Source organism: Artemia sp. Qi Xiang Cuo, chromosome 10, assembly GCF_049724085.1.
Source record: "Artemia sp. Qi Xiang Cuo chromosome 10, ASM4972408v1, whole genome shotgun sequence".
Classification (NCBI taxonomy): Eukaryota; Metazoa; Arthropoda; class Branchiopoda; order Anostraca; family Artemiidae; genus Artemia; species Artemia sp. Qi Xiang Cuo.
In genome coordinates, this window is record NC_142803.1 from 57,041,521 (window position 1) to 57,059,385 (window position 17,865).

At 40.1% G+C, this 17,865-nt stretch overlaps 1 protein-coding gene across 1 annotated transcript in view; it reads right to left on the reverse strand.

Moving 5' to 3' along the window:
- Positions 1-5,174, reverse strand: part of Ype (yippee zinc finger protein) — a 44,145-nt gene extending 38,971 nt beyond the window's left edge. The window contains exon 1 of the mRNA XM_089095568.1: positions 4,932-5,174. Coding sequence (XP_088951694.1) covers positions 4,932-5,040 — 109 coding nt within the window. The 5' untranslated portion in view covers positions 5,041-5,174. The remainder of the gene's footprint in view (positions 1-4,931) is intronic.
- Positions 5,175-17,865: the final 12,691 nt, after the last annotated feature.

The following is a 17,865-nucleotide window of genomic DNA, read 5'->3' on the forward strand; positions in this document are numbered from 1 at the left end:
AAATATGGTTCAATACCTGTTGGTGGAAAATTTGTTTGTGCCCGAAATGCCAGCAAAATCGAAATGTCTCAGAGAGAGCCCCCAGAAAAAATTGGACAGATGCCTGTTATGCACTTTAGACCTAGTAGAGGACTCTAAAGCAGTACTTTGTGATGGTTGTAGAAAATGGATATATTGTGACTCCCTGAAAATATCTAACGCAGAGTATGAACTTGTCGTCAAAATGCAGGAGAAAAATGGTTTCAATTGGGACTGTGCTTGGTGCAAATCAAATGTGACCACCCCTAGATCCAATATCCCTCCCCAACCCGCAGCTACTATCCAAGATATCACCACTGTGATCACGCAAGCAATAGGAAACCTTCAGAGTAGTCTCTCCAATACCATAGCGCAAACTAAGAGTGCACTTAGAGCTGAGCTAGGTTCTATAAAAGACAAAGTAAATAATGTGGAAGTGGCCCTATCCTCAAAATGTAGCATGGATGAAACGAAGCAAATTGTGCAAGCAGAATTCCAAGCACTTAGTGCTAACTTTCAGCAGTCGTTAGAATCCGAAGTACAACAGATCATCCGTGCTGAAAAAGACCAAGAGTCACGGAAAAACAACATTGTTGTATACGGTATTGACACTTCCATTGATGACACTAACGCTCTCAAGCAGTTTTTATCAACCGAGTACGGAATCTATTGCGGTCCCATAACTAATGTCCGTCGCCTAAAGCAGAATATACAGCCTAGCGATCCAACCCGATATACGGCACCGCCCCTTTTGTTTACTGTGTCATCCTTTCAAATTAAAAAACAGATTTTGAAAGAGTCTCTCTCAAGGAAAGGAGCAGTACAGTTACGCCATGATCAATCGAAACAAGATCGAGAGAGATATAAAGCACTTGTTGCAGAGCTTAAGGACAGAATAGCTGGTGGTGAAAAAAACCTCGCAATCCGTGACCTTTGTATTGTGTCAAAAAACGCGAAAAGCAGAGGAGAAGTCTCTCCTCCGAAACCAATGCAGATGTAGATTTCCAAGTTGTGAACTATGTAAATAATGTAAATATGGGTGTTACCGAACATGTTAGTGCTTCTTCTATGGAAAGACTCTCATCCATGACTAGTGACAGCTCATTGGAGAGTGAAACAAGCTCTGGAAGCTACTACACTGCTAACTCGAAGGCACCAGCAACCACTTTAGGCAAAACAGATGAGGACTCGGATCAACCGGGCAACGGGACTAACGACCAGAGTAAGCAACACCAAAAACGAGTAGGTACAGATTTTTATGCTCTAATTACTAACGTCGACCAACTTCCTAACAAATTGAACAAGCTGAAACCCGTGATTTATTCCAAAAATTATGATCTGGTCCTATTGACCGAGGTTTGTCCCAAGTTCAGTAGAAAAAGGCTCGAAGATTCCCATGTTAAGATTCCAGGGTATGGTGTCATGTCAAGCCTACAGTCTTTAGAATGCAGGCATGGTCCGTTGGCGCTATTCAAGACTTGTTATAGTATACAATGATTATGTCTCCCAGGTAACTCACAATTTGTCGAATCTGTATGGTTCGACTTATGTGATGACAGCGGTGGAGTAATAACCTGAGTACGCTGTATTTACAGAAACCCGTCTGCCCCAGATTTCCAAGAAACCGAGCAGAGAAGAGCAACAATGCAGCGTAAAGCAACTATGAATTACATAGGGAACCTTTTTATAGCTTGTTATTTCAACTTGCCAGGTCTCAGCTTAAAGGAGGGATATCCGTAGATACCTGTACTTACGAACAGAAGCAGAATCTATTCATAGACTGCCTTCAAGACCTTAATCTCTACCAGATTGTCGAACAAGCTACTAGAGGCCGACTTTTCCAGAGACCAACTCTACTGGACCTAGTGTTCTTATGGGATAAAGACCAGCTTCAGAACATAAATTACTTAGCTCCTCTAGGAAAGAGCAATCATATAATCCTAGAAGTGAATGTGTCGTTTTGTAAGATAAAAAATGAATACATAAAGAAAACTTATGTAGACTATAGGGCAATCAGAAAAGAGCTGGAAGGCATAGTTTGGTCACCTTTACTTCAAAGGGACGTTAACCAACAATGGGCTAACCTAAAGGACGAGCTACTTACACTTCAAAAAAAACACACGTTAGTAAAACTCACGCCAAAGCCCAAAACACTGCCTTTCATGACCCCTGAGATACGCAAGGAAACAAACAGGAGGGGACGGTACTGGAGAAAGTACAATAAAGGAGGGAAGGAAGAACACTACCAAAAATTTGCGAAAGCTTGAAACAAACTAAGAAGCCTAACTAAACAACTTTACGCACGGTACGAGTCCAAGCTGGCTGATGATAGTAAGAATAACCCGAAGAAGTTCTGGAAGTATGTATCAAGTAAGGACCATAGCAGATGGTCAGTAAAAGCACTCAGTACAGATGATAGCAAGAAAGTGACCAACTTGAAGGACATCACCGAACTCCTCAACAGGCAGTTTGCGTTGGTTTTCACCAATGAACCAGATGGTCCTCTTCCTCATAGTCCACCATACGACATCCCTAACCCAATACCACCTATTCTACTCTCCCCCCCTGTCGTCCAAAAGCGACTTGAAGCACTAGACGTCAATAAGTCCGCCGGTCCTGATAATTTGCACCCAAGACTATTGAAGGAGCTTGCCAAAGAAATTGCACAACCACTATGCAATATATTCCAACTGTCGCTTGACTCAAAAAAGGTACCCAAAGACTGGAAGCTGACCCATGTCACCCCCAATATTCAAGAAAGGTGACCGCACTAAAGCCATACACTACAGACCCATCAGTCTGACCTCAGTGGTGGCATAAACCCTTGAGCGGAGGGTCAATGCTGATATTTTGACACATCTCCGTAATAAGAATATACTTTCCCCCAACCAGCACAGATTTCTGCCAGGAAAATTGGTTGAGACCAATCTCCTTGAGACATACAGCACCATAACAGATTACCTGGAGAAAGGAACCCCTGTGGACCTGATTTTAGTGGACCTAGCCAAGGCTTTCGACAAGGTACCACACAACTGTCTCAGATTGAAACTTTCAGCAGCAGGTACCCACTCGGACGTGGTCGATTGGGTCATGGACTTTCTGACTGGTCGGAGTCAGCAGGTTTGACTCTTCACAAATAATGGTGATAAGGTCTTCTCCGAACCATGTGATGTTGTAAGCTGAGTACCCCAAGGTACTGTCTTGGGCCCTACCCTATTCCTTATATACATCAACGATATGATGAACGGAACAGAAAACAACATCACTCTCTATGCTGATGACTCCAAGCTGTTTGGGCCTGCAAACCAACAAAGTCTGCAGCATGACCTTCATAAAATCCAAATGTGGGCACAAGATTGGCTACTTGAATTCAACACATTAAAGTGCAGTGTCCGATCCCAGTATACCAGTATAGCATGTCCGATCCCAATTCACTGGCTAGCTTAGTACTAAAGACAAGTCCCGAAGAAAGAGATCTAGGAGTGCTGATAGATGAACAACTGAAGTTCCACGGCCACTGGCAACAAGCAGTTTCAAAAGCAAATTCAAGTCTTGGTCTCCTCAAACGCACTATAACCAGCCACTCCCGTACAGTCTTTCTACGGCTCTATAAGGCTATAGGTAGACCTGTTCTGGATTTTGGTATATGTTTCACCTCCCCTTCTTATAAGAATGACACCAGTCTAATCAAAGGAGTTCAGAGATATGTCACAAAATGCAAAGCCGGCCTACAAGATCTCCCATACAACACGAGACTTGAACGCATGCAGCTGCCAACACTTGTCTTCAGATGCTGCTGCGGTGATATGATGCTGACCTACAAGTATAACGCACAACCAAATAACCCCCTCTTTACCAAACATTCAAGTCAGCACCAGACAAGAGGACACTCACATAAGCTGTCAAAACGTTTTGTTAAAACACAAACGCGGCAACACTTCTTTTCCGAGCGTTTTGTCAATGATTGGAATAGCCTTCAAGCTGAAACGGCGACTGCACCTACGGCTGCGTCCTTCAAGTCCAGACTTGACAAGGAATGGAATAACAAGCCATGGAAATATGAGTGGGACTGTCCGTCCCACTCAACTACTGACTGATGCCAACTTTATCATAATGAGTGTCTTGCTAGGAGGCTGATGCCGCTTGTCATACCCAACCATCTCGCATACTCGATCCGAAGTTGCTGTTGTGTGGTGGTGTCAGCTCTATACCACTGAGAATGGTCTTTACAGGCCATACCAACCTTGTGGCCACTGTTACCAAGTGGGCTTAAATTGCATCTCTCCAGCAGACCTCTCCTATGGCGTGTCACTGGGCCCTAACACAGTGACGAATTTTTGCCATCATTTGACCCGGAGCACAACAGATCCAGTATGGACCTTAATTTGCTCCGAAGTGCGAATTAAGGTAATTAAGGTAATACTGCTTTCTAGGGCTATAAAGAAAGAAAGGTTGAGGTGGCTAGGGCAAATTCTGCAAATGAAGGGTGACAGATTGCCAAAGATTGTCCTTTTTGGCCAACTGTCTAGAGCTAAATGGAAAGCAGGTTGTCCTTGTCTAGGGTGGGAGGACATCATAAAGCAATATTTAAAGGAAATTGGATCTTACCTTTTTATAAGAAGAAGTGGGTATACCTTTAAAAACCACATCTTGAACCTGCTTATGGAGCTAGTAGCCTATAGGCCTATTTTTTATAATTTGAAACATGTTTTATATTGACTGAAAACTGGTATATTACCTTATAGCCTAGAAATATATAAGCCCCAATAGGGAGATGATATGCATTGCAGTGATAGGCTAAGGCATGTGTTTTGAAAGATCTTTGCACAAGCTAGCCTGGGATTCTAAGTGGTGTATTTCCCTTTCTTCTAATGCTATGTAATATACTTAGCTGACATAGCCTATTAACTTACCAGTAAACCTAGTACTAAGTAATTCAGCTCTATTTGTCAAAACAGCTTGGCAACGTGAACAAGTAAAAAGCTTTGATCCACCACAATGTTCAAGAAACACTCTACCCATGTTAGTGGTACCATAGATGAGTTGTTGTTGGTACAGAAAACACGCTCGAATTTCGCCTTCTTCGGCACCAAAAAATATGTATAAAATTGTCAATCATAAACCATAAACGAGTGAAAGATATGCAAAAAGTACTAGACTATTCAATTCATTTCTTTCTTCTTCTTACCTACCGAGTTAGCACAGCAGGGTTGCTAGAAAGTAAAACAACCCGAGCATATGAAAAAATAGCCAAAATACGCCTGAGCCTTTGAAAACCAAGATTGCCATCAAGGTCAGTTCAAAAAGTATGGAAAACTGATATCAGTTCCCCGTACATATCAGATATAAGTTTCCCATACTCTTTGGGTCAGTTCATATAGTGCTAAAATTGCCCAAATTTGCGTGTTTCACAACAATTTTTGGTGCTAAAGTCAAAAAAGATTACTTCGCACAAATCTTTCGAAACAAACACGGCAAAAAGGTGGTCCTGGTTAAATCAAACTTCGCACAAATCTTTCAAAACAAATGTGGAAAATGCGGTGCACACTTTTTGTTAATCCCTTAACCTTTTTTCAAAATCTCACCATTTCGTCCATGACAAAATTAAAAAGTTGTATTACGAATACGAAAGTACAAAAACTTGAAGCACGTGCCATAGTCCTACACATGATGAAATAGTGCTAAAAGAGTTCTTTCATTCTAAAGTCAGAAAAAGTTTTGCCTCTCATATAGCTCTACTTTTACCTTGCTTACTTACCCTTGGTTCATCCTGCTCCGGTTTCATGGAAGAACCACCATTTTTCATGGTCTGCCAAAATTCATCTGTTTTTAGCTGCAGGTCTATGTGTCATAATGGTTAAAGTTTTTATAAACTTTTAGAACATAATATAACATATTCCTATGGATACGCTAGTAACAACCACAAGCCGAAGACATACAATATCTTTAGTTTATTATCGCATAAAAAGTTTTGGTACACGTTATTTGGGACAGTTGCAACACATATTTAAAGATAATTTCATGATTAAAGTAAGGCCTGAAAAAGAAACGTGAGAACGGGGTTAATACAAAAGCCTTCGTAATCCCAAGATGAAATAATACGGACAGATATAAAAAAGAAAGGCACTTAGATCCATAAGACACTAAAAGATATAAGACTCAAAGGAGGCTAGAATATTGTTTAGATCAACTAGATGAGTTGTTTGGTCTGTTTCTTCGACTTTAGAAGCCTTATAAATTATCACTATTGAAAAGCAGCATAAGCTTTGTAGGCTCAAACATCAAACAACAAGATCCACAGGCTGACAACCACAGCCTGAACACAAGTATTGAGTTTAACATGTTCAAGGGCATACGGCTTCGGAGATTGCTCTTAATGACATTCATCATAGAAAAAGGACCGCTTCACTATCGCATTGCTAATTGGAATACTCAACAGGGTAAATGCCCACTTGGCTAACTCAGGAAAAGGAGGTGCCCCAGCAGCATCAAGATAATGTAGGACAGCTATCCAGAACTGAGAGGAGTCTTTGGGGATTGTTCCTCCACACACAGATGACTAGTTAACGTCCAATAGTTTCGTCCACTGATTCTCCAAGGTACTAAGATCAGTGGTAGCAACAATTCTCAATGGCAAGTCTCCAAATCAGGGTCGAAACTGAGACAAGCAAATCACAGGAGATAAAAATTTCAGTTTGAGGGGCGAATCCAGAGCAGGAGGCATTTGTTTAAGCACCGCAGAATTCGTTCAGCCGCAGTTTTCAGGAACGCAAAACACCGTATTTTGCTTTTGCTCTTCTGTGTGTCTGAAAGTTTAGATTTGGCCAGTTTAATCAGGAACTCATGTCCGTAATCAACTTGATCTGGCGGCAAATAATTTATTTCGAAGTCCATATTAACCGTCATAGACACTGCAGATGAGCAAAGTATCCTACTCTGGAGACTTAGTATAAAACCCTGCAGCTCTTACAAAATTGGTCAGCGTACTTTACCCCTAACTCCCTTCCCTAATGTGCAAATATATAACCCAAATTATATATTTCCAATGCATTCTGCGACCAATCACTTGTTTTTCTGGTTCTTGTGTTGTCACAGTTGATTAAATTTACTGGTACTATGGACGAATTTCAGTTATGTATTTGCATATTCAGGGGAAGGGCCTAGGGGTAATGTATAGCAGGGCTACAAGCAAGATATAAGCAACAATTATTTCTATATATTATCAAGTATGGATTGTTCTTTAACATGTTTCCTTCTCTAGGTATGTACCATTACAACTAGGTAAATCTGCATATTAAAAATTATAAATCATTTTCTTAACATGATTTTTTCGCAACAGCCCCAATTCTAGACTAAGCCTAGCTTAGGCCACAAGAAGGTCGGATAGATCTGTCAAATATATCAAAAAGGATAGATCTGCACAAAATTGAAGTCTTTGCTTAATCTGAGCAGCAATAAAATTCCTTGTAGCAATCATATTAAGAAACTTCTCAAGTATATTCCTTTAAATTAGCAATATTTTGCTCGCATCCTAACCTAAGACTCCTAAAGCAGAGCCATCTCAGCAATGGCGGAAATAAATTCCTAGAGGGAAAGCATTTCAGAATAAATAGCGTTCCATGTATTAAGGGAGGGCTCTTATCATTTTAATGTATAGCCACGGCTGAGCCACCGTGATTTTGGAATTTGTGTCTGGTTTTGAACTTTCAGTCAAAATAAGCCCATTAAAAAAAAATCACGTTGCCACCCCACGACCATTCCCAAATTCAGCCGCTCAAGACGGCTAAAACAAGCTCACGGGGCGAAAAACAAGCCCATCTGTCAACACAGTAGCAGAGTGGCCACCATGGTCAGTTCAAAAAGTTCTACATTTCTCCTAATTTGCGTGCTAAACAGTGATTTTTGGTGCTATAGTCACGAAATTGACTGTAATCATGGGCTCCCATATTGGAGGGGGGCTCCAGCCCCCCCCCCCTACCTGAATGATGCTGTCTTATAATTTTATATTTTGTTTTGAGATTTTTATTATACAACATTGGAAGTGCCGATTAGACCAGGTAAGCCCCATTCTAAAATTCATGACTGTAATAGTGCTAAAATAGCGCTTTCGGTCTATTTTAGAATACTGAAGCATGTTGTACAGTGTTACACATAATAAAAGATTGCTAAAATATCAATTATTAGCAGTCACACAATCATTATTTACAGTCAATTTTGCCTCACCGTAATGGTAAATTTAAGCAGTAGCAGTGGTGGTAGTTGTAGCAGCAGTGGTAGCATTTAAACAATGCCTTTATGATCATCTCCCTTTTCATTTTCTCAAATTTCGAAATTAATGTAATCAGCCATTCCTGAGCGAGGACAGTCCGTATACATATAACGCGTTTTAATTTAGTTGAACACTATTTAACATTTTCTGAAAGGCTTACATGAATGTCCTTCATCTTTTTAGAAAATAAAGTTCAAAATATATGCCCTTCTCAATAACATATACTACATCAAACAATGAACAAATTGCCCTTTGGTTTCATTGCGTTTGTTTCTTCAAAAATAGAAACTTGCATCAACAACGGCTTTTAAGAATTTCATAGACTTTTTGGATACTTGTGAATTTGGAAATCCTCGTTACCTCCAAGAGGTGGGTAAACTATTTTTTCTTTGATTATAAATTGTTTATTGATAGGTATAAAAATTTTCTGTAATATATAAATGTTAAAAAAATTTCAAAGGCTTGCAGCAACAGAAATACGTTGAGTCAAATGGTATGACAGAAAAGAAGCCTCCGGTTATGTCAGTGATATCCTAGAATTTTTTTTCTATATTCATCTTTTTTGGCTACAAATTAAAAACCAAAGTTATTTTGAAAAGAAATATGTTGAGGTGACAGCCCAGCAGTGTTGGAAATAAAAAGCTTGAAATGTTACCGGAACCCTAATATTTCAAGAACCATAACTCAAAAGGTTAAGTTTAGAAGATTTTGACTCAGACTCGATGTATGTTTTTTTTATGACTGCTAAATAATTTTGTCTTTACTCTTGCAGTTCCATGATCCAGTTGAAATTGAGATGTATGGTGGAATGCGTTTATTCAGCCCTCCTCTGCCCGGCTCTGGAATTTTTCTATCCTACATAGTAAATATCGTAGATGAGCCTCAATTAAGCCCAATTAATGCCAAATTGAGCTCTACCTTAGATAGCCAAGTATTAGGCTTACACAGATTAATTGAAGCCTTCAAGTTTGCATATGCCTAGATAACAAAGCTTGGTGATAAAGGCTTGGTAAGCCTATTAATTTAAACAACTTTTTTCAAATAATAAGTTTTTCAAAGAAAAGTAAAGAGCTCCATTACACCAAAAATAAACAGACATAAAGTCAACTAAAGTTCCAAGCATAAAACTACCACAAATCACCATAAACAAATAAATAAAACCCAAGACTTTGGTAAAAAAAAAAACAACAACTGAATATTCCAATTCACATGTCTCTGAGATTTCAAAAAAAATTCAGTTTGCTCATTTCTGGCTTTGAAAAAATCCTGTTTGGAAAATGTATCAAACTTTGATAAAAACCCCTGTGTGTGTCTATCCGCTTATCTGCCTGTCTTGACATTGGTGGCCTGGTATCCTGCTAAAATACCTAGCAGGAAAAGAGAAACATTTTTTGTTTCAAAAATGGAACAATAATATGGCTATTACACTCTTTTTTCACAATTGCATTTAACTCATCATGTAGTCTGTGTAAATCGGTAGTCATACGGTACATCTCTTCTATATTGTCCATGATCACAGGCTGCGCAATAGCGCTGCTTAAGTAAAGAACGATGTTGGCACAATGTATTATTTATTTATTTATTTCTTTTTTTTTAGACAAGGGCACTCCGTATCGAAGGAGTTGTCGTAGAAACTTTGCAAAGGGTTCATTCGATTGAAAATTGGAAGGGCTTGTGCCCTTTTTAATAGTTGAAAGTGACTGAAAGGCAACTAACACCCCTTCCACGCACACCATTTCCTCAAACACATCCAATCAAAATTTTGAGATTGCCATATTGTTCAACGTAGTTGAAAGTATTGATTCAGACTTCGTTGTGTTAACACCAATTTTTTTCGGATATAACCCTGCTAAAGCTGTGATTTTCCTCTGTGGACTTTCAGTTTGGATTTATTTACATAATCAGATTATCGCTTTGCTGGCTATATCAAATTCCCTTGGGACAGTACATTTTCATTGTCAGTCTTCAGAGTTTAAGCACCTGTTTTTAGACTTATACTTCACTAACAAGAACTTAATTAATTCAGTGACCTTCAAAATTATAAAAGTTCACAATTAAGATCAAACTGGGCATACGATATTCGTAGGCAATTACGCTGAGATTGAGGTGGGGAAAGAAAAGTAATCAGAAGAGGGGTGGAGAGTTGTTAGCGAGAGCTGTGGTACCCGCTGGGCTTACCCCTTAAATTGCAGGGACAAGGTAGACAGCCTCCAACACTTCACTTACTTTTCTCGCTTTGAAACCACCAGAAAAACATCATTCTGCACTTAGACGGTGAAGTTGTTTTCCAGGAAAGATTATACTTTCGCATTGCGCATAAGGATTAATTGTTTGGATATTGACCTAACTATATCAATGGACTCTTTTTGACCTTGAATTGGCATTGCAGTTATTATTGCTATAACGTGAGCAAGATGTTAGTGGAATATGCATATTCGCCTGTTCTGAATTTTCTCCAATCAAATTTTCGGGAAGGAATCGACGACGTGACGATAATCAATCATGCACTGGAATTTTTTGATGATAACGTCATTAAAGACGCCAAAGCGGAGTTTTGGGGAATAGCAGATGCGAATAAATCTGTTCCACAGCGGCAGGGTGACCTAGCTTCGCGTAGAAATTTGAAAGATAGTTTGGACTTTTTGCGTCAATGTGACTCTGATAATACCCCGCTCCCAATTTTTGTCATTTTCTTACCTACAGAAGTGCTGGTTATCCCCGCAATAGCTTACTCCAGGCTGGTCAGCAAGATTAGCTCTCTAGACGGAGCGCTTAAGCAGATAAACGAGAAAGTGACATCTTATGATCTGAATTTTCCCTCCCTGCCCAGTGCCTCGTTTAAGCCAAATGTAAACACATCCACTACTACTGTAGTAATCTCTGGAATTTCTCCCGAGCTTAACAATCCTGTGAAACGTTGCGATGCCATTGACCAAATCAAGGGACACCAAGCCATTCATTCTATCAAGCCGTCGGGCAATAAACTTTTAGTGCAGATTGACCCAGTTGCTGCAAAGGACTTTTATGATGCGGTACCTAATGTTCTGAAGTGCGATGCAAAACTTCAAGAGTGGAAACTCGTTGGAATAGTTAAAGGCATACCGCTAGATTATGACGTCAGTTTGTTCGTGGGGCGTAAAGGAGTTGTAGACGCTAAGCGCCTCGGGCAGTCCTTGACTGTTAAGATATTCTTCTACGATGCTGTTGGGCTTTCAAATGCACTTCGTCACGGACTTAAGGTAGAATATGAAATTTTCCGAGTATTTGAGTGCCTCCGTCCTCCCCGTTGCTGTTATAAGTGTCAATCACCTGATCATGTGAAGGTCAGTTGCACCAGCCCTCCCCGCTGTTCCCGCTGCAGCGGTAAGTGCCACGTAATCCGCAGTGCCATAGCTAAGCGTGCCTCGAACAAGAAATGACTGGATCAGTAACGTTTTCTGTGTGTTCTTTCAACATAAATGGCACCAAAGACAAAGATTATTCAATAAATCAGAAAATGAACGATTTTGACATCGTGTTGCTGCACGAACATCTTTTTCCGGCTGTAAGCGACAGCTTACTAAACAGAAGTGACGAACATGGAGTTTATACAATCAGTGCCAGACGTACGAGGGGCAGACTTTCCGGAGGGCTTGCATTTCTTATGAGTAATAGACTTTCGTGCTTCTCTCCCCAGTGCATACACTCTTGCGATAATTTTAATGCCCTTCGAATTGCAGATCTAGTGATTATCAATACTTACCTACCTCATGATAAAAAAAAAACAGTTTTGTCACTTAATAAATTCACAAAAATTGTGTCTTCTCTGAAGAATTTCCTTCGGAATATTGAAAGTCATAGCTTTGAGTGGATCATAGTGGGAGACCTAAATTGTAACATAAATAGAGAGTCAACTCGGTCTGATCTTGTGCTTCAGTCTTTGCCAGATGGATATAAGATAGTAGCTAAGAGTGCAGATTTTTGGTATATTCATAATAGCGGACGTGTGTCTGATATAGACCACTGTGTTTGCTCGGCTGGTGTGATATGCTTGAGTGTCGAGGTTCATGATGAAGAAAGAGATTATGATCACCTCCCCCTCTCTTTTACCGTCTCTGTTTCGCATTCTTCTGGCCCGAATCAGTGTGAATCTTCTGTACGGGGCACGAAATGGTATAATAAGCGTGAATGGAATAAAGTTAACTGCACCTTATATATCTGTACTTTGGCAACTCTGCTCTCATCTGTGACAGTTCCTTGCCATTTACTTTGTACCAGTGTCCTCTCACCTAATGCTCGATCACAACTTAATTCTTACTATTCTCTGATTGTTGCCTGCCTTAAACAAGCCGAGGCCATAGCTGTCCCTGTTTCGCGTATTCGTTCGAAAACAAGAAGTTCTTTATGGAAAGAGGACCCTCAGTTAAAAATTTTTTAAAATCGGGCAAAAATGTGGCTTCGGATATGGAATGCGTGTGGACGCCCCATTTCGGGTCATGTATTTAATATTAAAAGAAAAACTAAATCTGAATTCAAATCTTATTTGCGAAGTGTCCGATATAAGGGTAAGGAATTTCCAAAAAATCCTTGGGAATGGAGTGAAGTGGTGAATTCTAGTAAGCTAAACCCGACTGTTTCGTTCAGTTTAATTCCTGGTGATTCATGGGTTAGTCATTACTCGACAGTTTTCAGTACAGTAAATTATTCAGTCCATTCCAGGTTTTGCAGATTGCTTGATTCAGTTATTCCGCGTAGACTACGCCAGAAAGATATTATCCCTATTAGTGCTGAGTCTGTTGTGAAAAGCATTAACAAACTAAAATCTAAGTCTGTTGATTTGGACGGAATTTGTGTTGAACATTTAAGAATCGATTCTCCCGAGTTAATTAGTCATCTGCAACTACCTTTTCAGAAGTGTGTTAGTAGCTCACTAGTGCCTGACTCTTTCCTGTGTGGTACCTCTGTTCTGAAGCAAGTGAAGGATCCGCTAAATTGTGGATCCTACCGCCCTATCACTGTAGCTTGTAATTTAAGTAAACTTATTTGAATATGTGTTGCTCCCATTTATTCAAGATAAGGTGGATTATGACGTAAATCAGTTCGGTTTTAAGTCGCGTATATGATGCCAGCATGCCCACCGTATACTTGCAAAGGTGTTACAAGAAGCACAACGTTTAAAAACGGAAGTTCACTTTTGTGCGTTAGACCTATCTAAAGCTTTCGATACTGTTTGTCACTCTCAGGCATAGTTTTCTCTGGCACGTTTGAGCATGAATAGTTCAATTATTTGTGTACTTCGGTTTTGGTACCAGAATTCATTTATTCAGTTGAGGCAGGGCTCCCGGGCCTTTGGCAAAATCCCAGTTAGATCTGGGGTCCGTCAGGGTTGTGTGCTTTCACCTCATATTTTTAAAGCTTGTTTATTGAATGTTCTTAATATGATACAGCTTTCTTACTCTTTAGGGTTGTCAAACTTCTCCTATATTGCATATGCGGATGATTTTATGCTTGTTAGCAGGTCAAAGTTTACATTAATGAAGTGTGTGCTACTAGTAACGCGGCTGTATGGGGAAATTGGATTAAGCCTCAACACTGATAAATGCGAATATTTAGTGTGTAATTCAAAATCTTCAGCGACGCCGCTTGATTGCGGCGTATTTTCTGTAAAAAGTGTTGAATCTTTCCGATGGCTTGGGATCAATATTTGCAAATCGCTTACTTTATTTCGTTTCCAGGCATTGAGTGATAGTAAAGAGAAGCTGAAACTGGGGTATGCCAAAATTGTCCCCAACAGGGGAAGATATAACAGAAAAGCATTGGCTAAATTGTACTCGAGCTTTTGTGACCATGCGGTTTTGTTCCCAGCTGGCCTTCACATCCTGTTTCGGCCAGGGGATATTAGCGATATTAGAATTATGTATTTCAGATATTGCAAGTTTTTATTGTATCTGCCTCGCAGATACAGTAATAGAAAGATGATGCGGATTTTTGGCGCTCCGGATATTGTAAATTGTTTTGTCAGAAAAAGTAGCCGTCTTCAAGAGAACATTTATGCTACTTTGGGTGTTAACCACCCATTTATCGGGGTAGCCACAGCGCATTGAGTGCAATAGTCATTTATTGTGTTGTTGTTAAATGTATCTTTGTGTTTTTTTTGTTTTTTTTCTTTTCTTGTGTTACTCCACTTCATTTTCTGTATGGTGGGTCAAAAATAAATTATTATTATTATTATTATTATAAAGATCTAGAAATTAAGTCATTGAGGAGAACGCTCCCCCCATAGCCCACATGGCAAGGGTTGTAAATTATGCTCTGGGGGTATATAAGATTTTCATAGAAAACGTTGTCGTAGAAACTTCAAAAAGAGCTCATTTGATTAGAAATTCAAAGCGCTAATGCCCTTCTTAATAGCCAAAAGTGATTGGAGGGCAACAGCCCCACCTCACTCGCCCACAATTTCCCACAACACATCCAATCAAAATTTTGAGATAAAAATGTTGTCCAACGTAGTTGAAAGTTCTGGAAATTACGTCTTTGAGGAAGACAAATCCCCCCCCCACAGTCCTCAGGGCAAGGGTTGTAAGTTATGCCCTGGGGGCATATAAGGTTTTTATAGAAACCGTTGTCCTAGAAACTTCAAAATGGGCTCATTCGATTGCAAATTGAAAGGGCTAGTGCCCTTTTTAATAGTCGAAAGTAATTGGAGAGCAACTAGCCCCCCCCCCTCTCACGCCCTCAATTTCCCCAAACAAATACAGTCAAAATTTTGAGATAGCCATTATGTTTGACGTAGTTGAAAGTTCTGGAAATTATGTCTTTGAGGATGGAAAACCCCCCATACCACTCAGGGCAAGGGTTGTAAATTATGCCCTGGGGGCATATGAGATTTTTATTGAAAGTGTTGTTGTAGAGACTTCAAAAAGGGCTCATTCAATTGGAAATCGAAAAGGCTAGTGCCCTTTTTAATAGTAGAAAGTGATTGGGGGGTAACTATCCCCATTCTCACGCCCACCATTTCCCCAAACCCATCCAGTAAAATTTATGAGATAGCCACTTTGTTCAACGTAGTTAAAAGTTCTAGAAATTAGGTCTTTGAAGATGACCCCCCTAACCCCTGAGGGCAAGGGTTGTAAGTTACGCCCAGCGGGCATATAAGGTTTTTATAGATAGAGCGTTGTCTTAAAAACTTCAAAAAGAGTTCATTCAATTGCAAACTGAAAGGGCTAGTGCCCTTTTTAATACTAGAAAGTGATTGAGGGGCAACTATCCCCACTCTCACGCAAACCATTTTCCAAAACACATCCAGCAAAATTTTGAGATAGCCATTTTGTTCAACGTAGTTGAAAGTTCTAGAATTTAAGTCTTGGAAGACGATAAGACCCCCCCCCCCTCAGGGCAAGGGTTGTAAGTTGTGCCCTGGGGGCATATAAAGATTTTATAGATAGCATTGTTGTAGAAACTTCAAAAAGGGCTCACTCAATTGGAAATTCAAAGGGCTAATGCCCTTTTTTAAAGTCGAAAGTGATTGGAGGGCAACTAACCAACCTCTCACGCCCAACGTTTCCCCAAACACATCCAATCAAAATTTTGAGATAGCCATTTTGTTCAACGTAGTTGAAAGTTCTGGAAATCATGTCTTTGAGGATGACAGCTCTTCCCCCGAGTCCTCAGGATAAGGGTAGAAACCTCAGAAAGGGCTCATTTGATTGGAAACTGAAAGGGCTAGTGCCCAATTCCATTGTAGAAAGTTATTGGAGGGCAACTAACCTCCCTCTCACGCCCACCGTTTCCCCAAACACATCCAATTTTGAGATAGCCATTTTGTTCAAAGTAGTTTAAAGTTCAGTAAATTAGGTCTTTGAGGAAGACCACCACTCCTACAACCCTTAGGGCAAGGGTTGTAAGTTATGCCCTGGGGTCATCTGAGGTTTTTTTTATAGAAAATATTGTCATAGAAACTTCAAAAAGGGATCATTCGATTGCAAACTGAAAGGGCTAGTACCCTTTTTAATAGTCAAAAGTGATCAGAGGGCAACTAACCCACTCTCACGCTCATTATTTCCCCGAACACATTCAATCAAAATTTTTAGATAACCATTTTGTTCAACATAGTTGAAAGGTCCGGATATAATGTCTCTGAGGATGACAAACCCCCATAGCCCCCTTGGCAAAGATTGTAAGTTATGCCCTGAGGGCATATAGATTTTTATAGAAAGTGTAGCCGTAGAAACTTCAAAAAGGCCTCATTCAATTGGGAATTGAGCGGGCTTGTGCCCTTGTCAATAGTCAAAAGCAATCGGCGGGTGAATGCCCCCCCCACGCCCAACATTCCCCTAAACACTTCCGATCAACATTTTGATATAGGCATTTCGTTAAACGTAGTTGAAGGGTCTGTAAATTATGTCTTTCGGTATGAGCCCCCCCCACAGCCCTAGGGGCTAAGGTTGTAAGTTTTGCCCGAGGGGCATTTAAGGTTTTTATAGAAAGCGTTGTCGTAAAAACTTCAAAAAGGGCTCATTCGATTGGAAATTGAGATGGCTATTATCCTTTGTAACAGTCAAAAGTAATCGGAGGGAGAATCAAGCCTTCCCACGCCCATCATTTTCCCAAACATTTTCGATCAACACTTTTATATGGCCAGTTTGTTCAAGGTGATTGAAAGGTCTGGAAATTATGTCGTTAAGGATGACAGTCCTCCCCCTATAGCCCTCTGGACAAGGGTCGTAAGTTATGCCCTTGGGGCATATAAGGTTTTTATAGAAAGTTTTGTCACAGAAGCTTCGAAAAGGGCTCACTCGATTGGAAATTGAGAGGACTAGTGCCTTTTGTATAATTCGAAAGTGATTAGAGGGCAAATTCCGATCCCCCCCCCACCCCTACACCCATCATTTCCCGAAACACTTGCAATCAAATTTTGAGATAGCGATTTTGTTCAACGCATTTGAAAGGTCTGGAAATTATGTCTTTGAGGATAACATATCCCCCCAGCCCTCAGGGCAAGGGTTATAAGTTATGCCCTGGGGGCATATAAGATTTTATTGAAAGTTTTGTCGTAGAAACTTCAAAAGGGCTCCTTTGATTGGAAATTGAAAGGAATAGTGCCATTTTTAATAGTTGAAAGTGATTGGAGAGTGAATACCGCCCCTCTCACGCCCACCATTTCTCCAAATACATCCAATCAAAATTTTGAGATAGCCATGTTGTTTAACGTAGTTTAAAGTTCTAGAAATTTGGTCTTAGAGGATGACAACCACCCTAACAGACTTTAGGGTAAGGGTTGTAGTTTATGCCCTGGGGGCATATAAGGTGCTTATAGAAAGCGTTGTCGTTTCAAAAAGGGTTCATTCGATTGGAAATCGAAAGGCCTAGTGCCTTTTTTAATAGTCAAAAGTTATTGGAAAGTTTGACATTTTTATAGTAAAGATCGAAGTGGGTATAATGTATTATTTGTTGTTGTTGTTGTTTAGACCAGGGCACTTCGTATCGAAGGAGTTGTCGTGGGAACTTCGAAAAGGGCTCATTCGATTGGAAATAGAAAGGGCTGATGCCCTTTTTAATAGTCGAAAGTGATTTGAAGGCAACTAATCCTCCTTCCACTC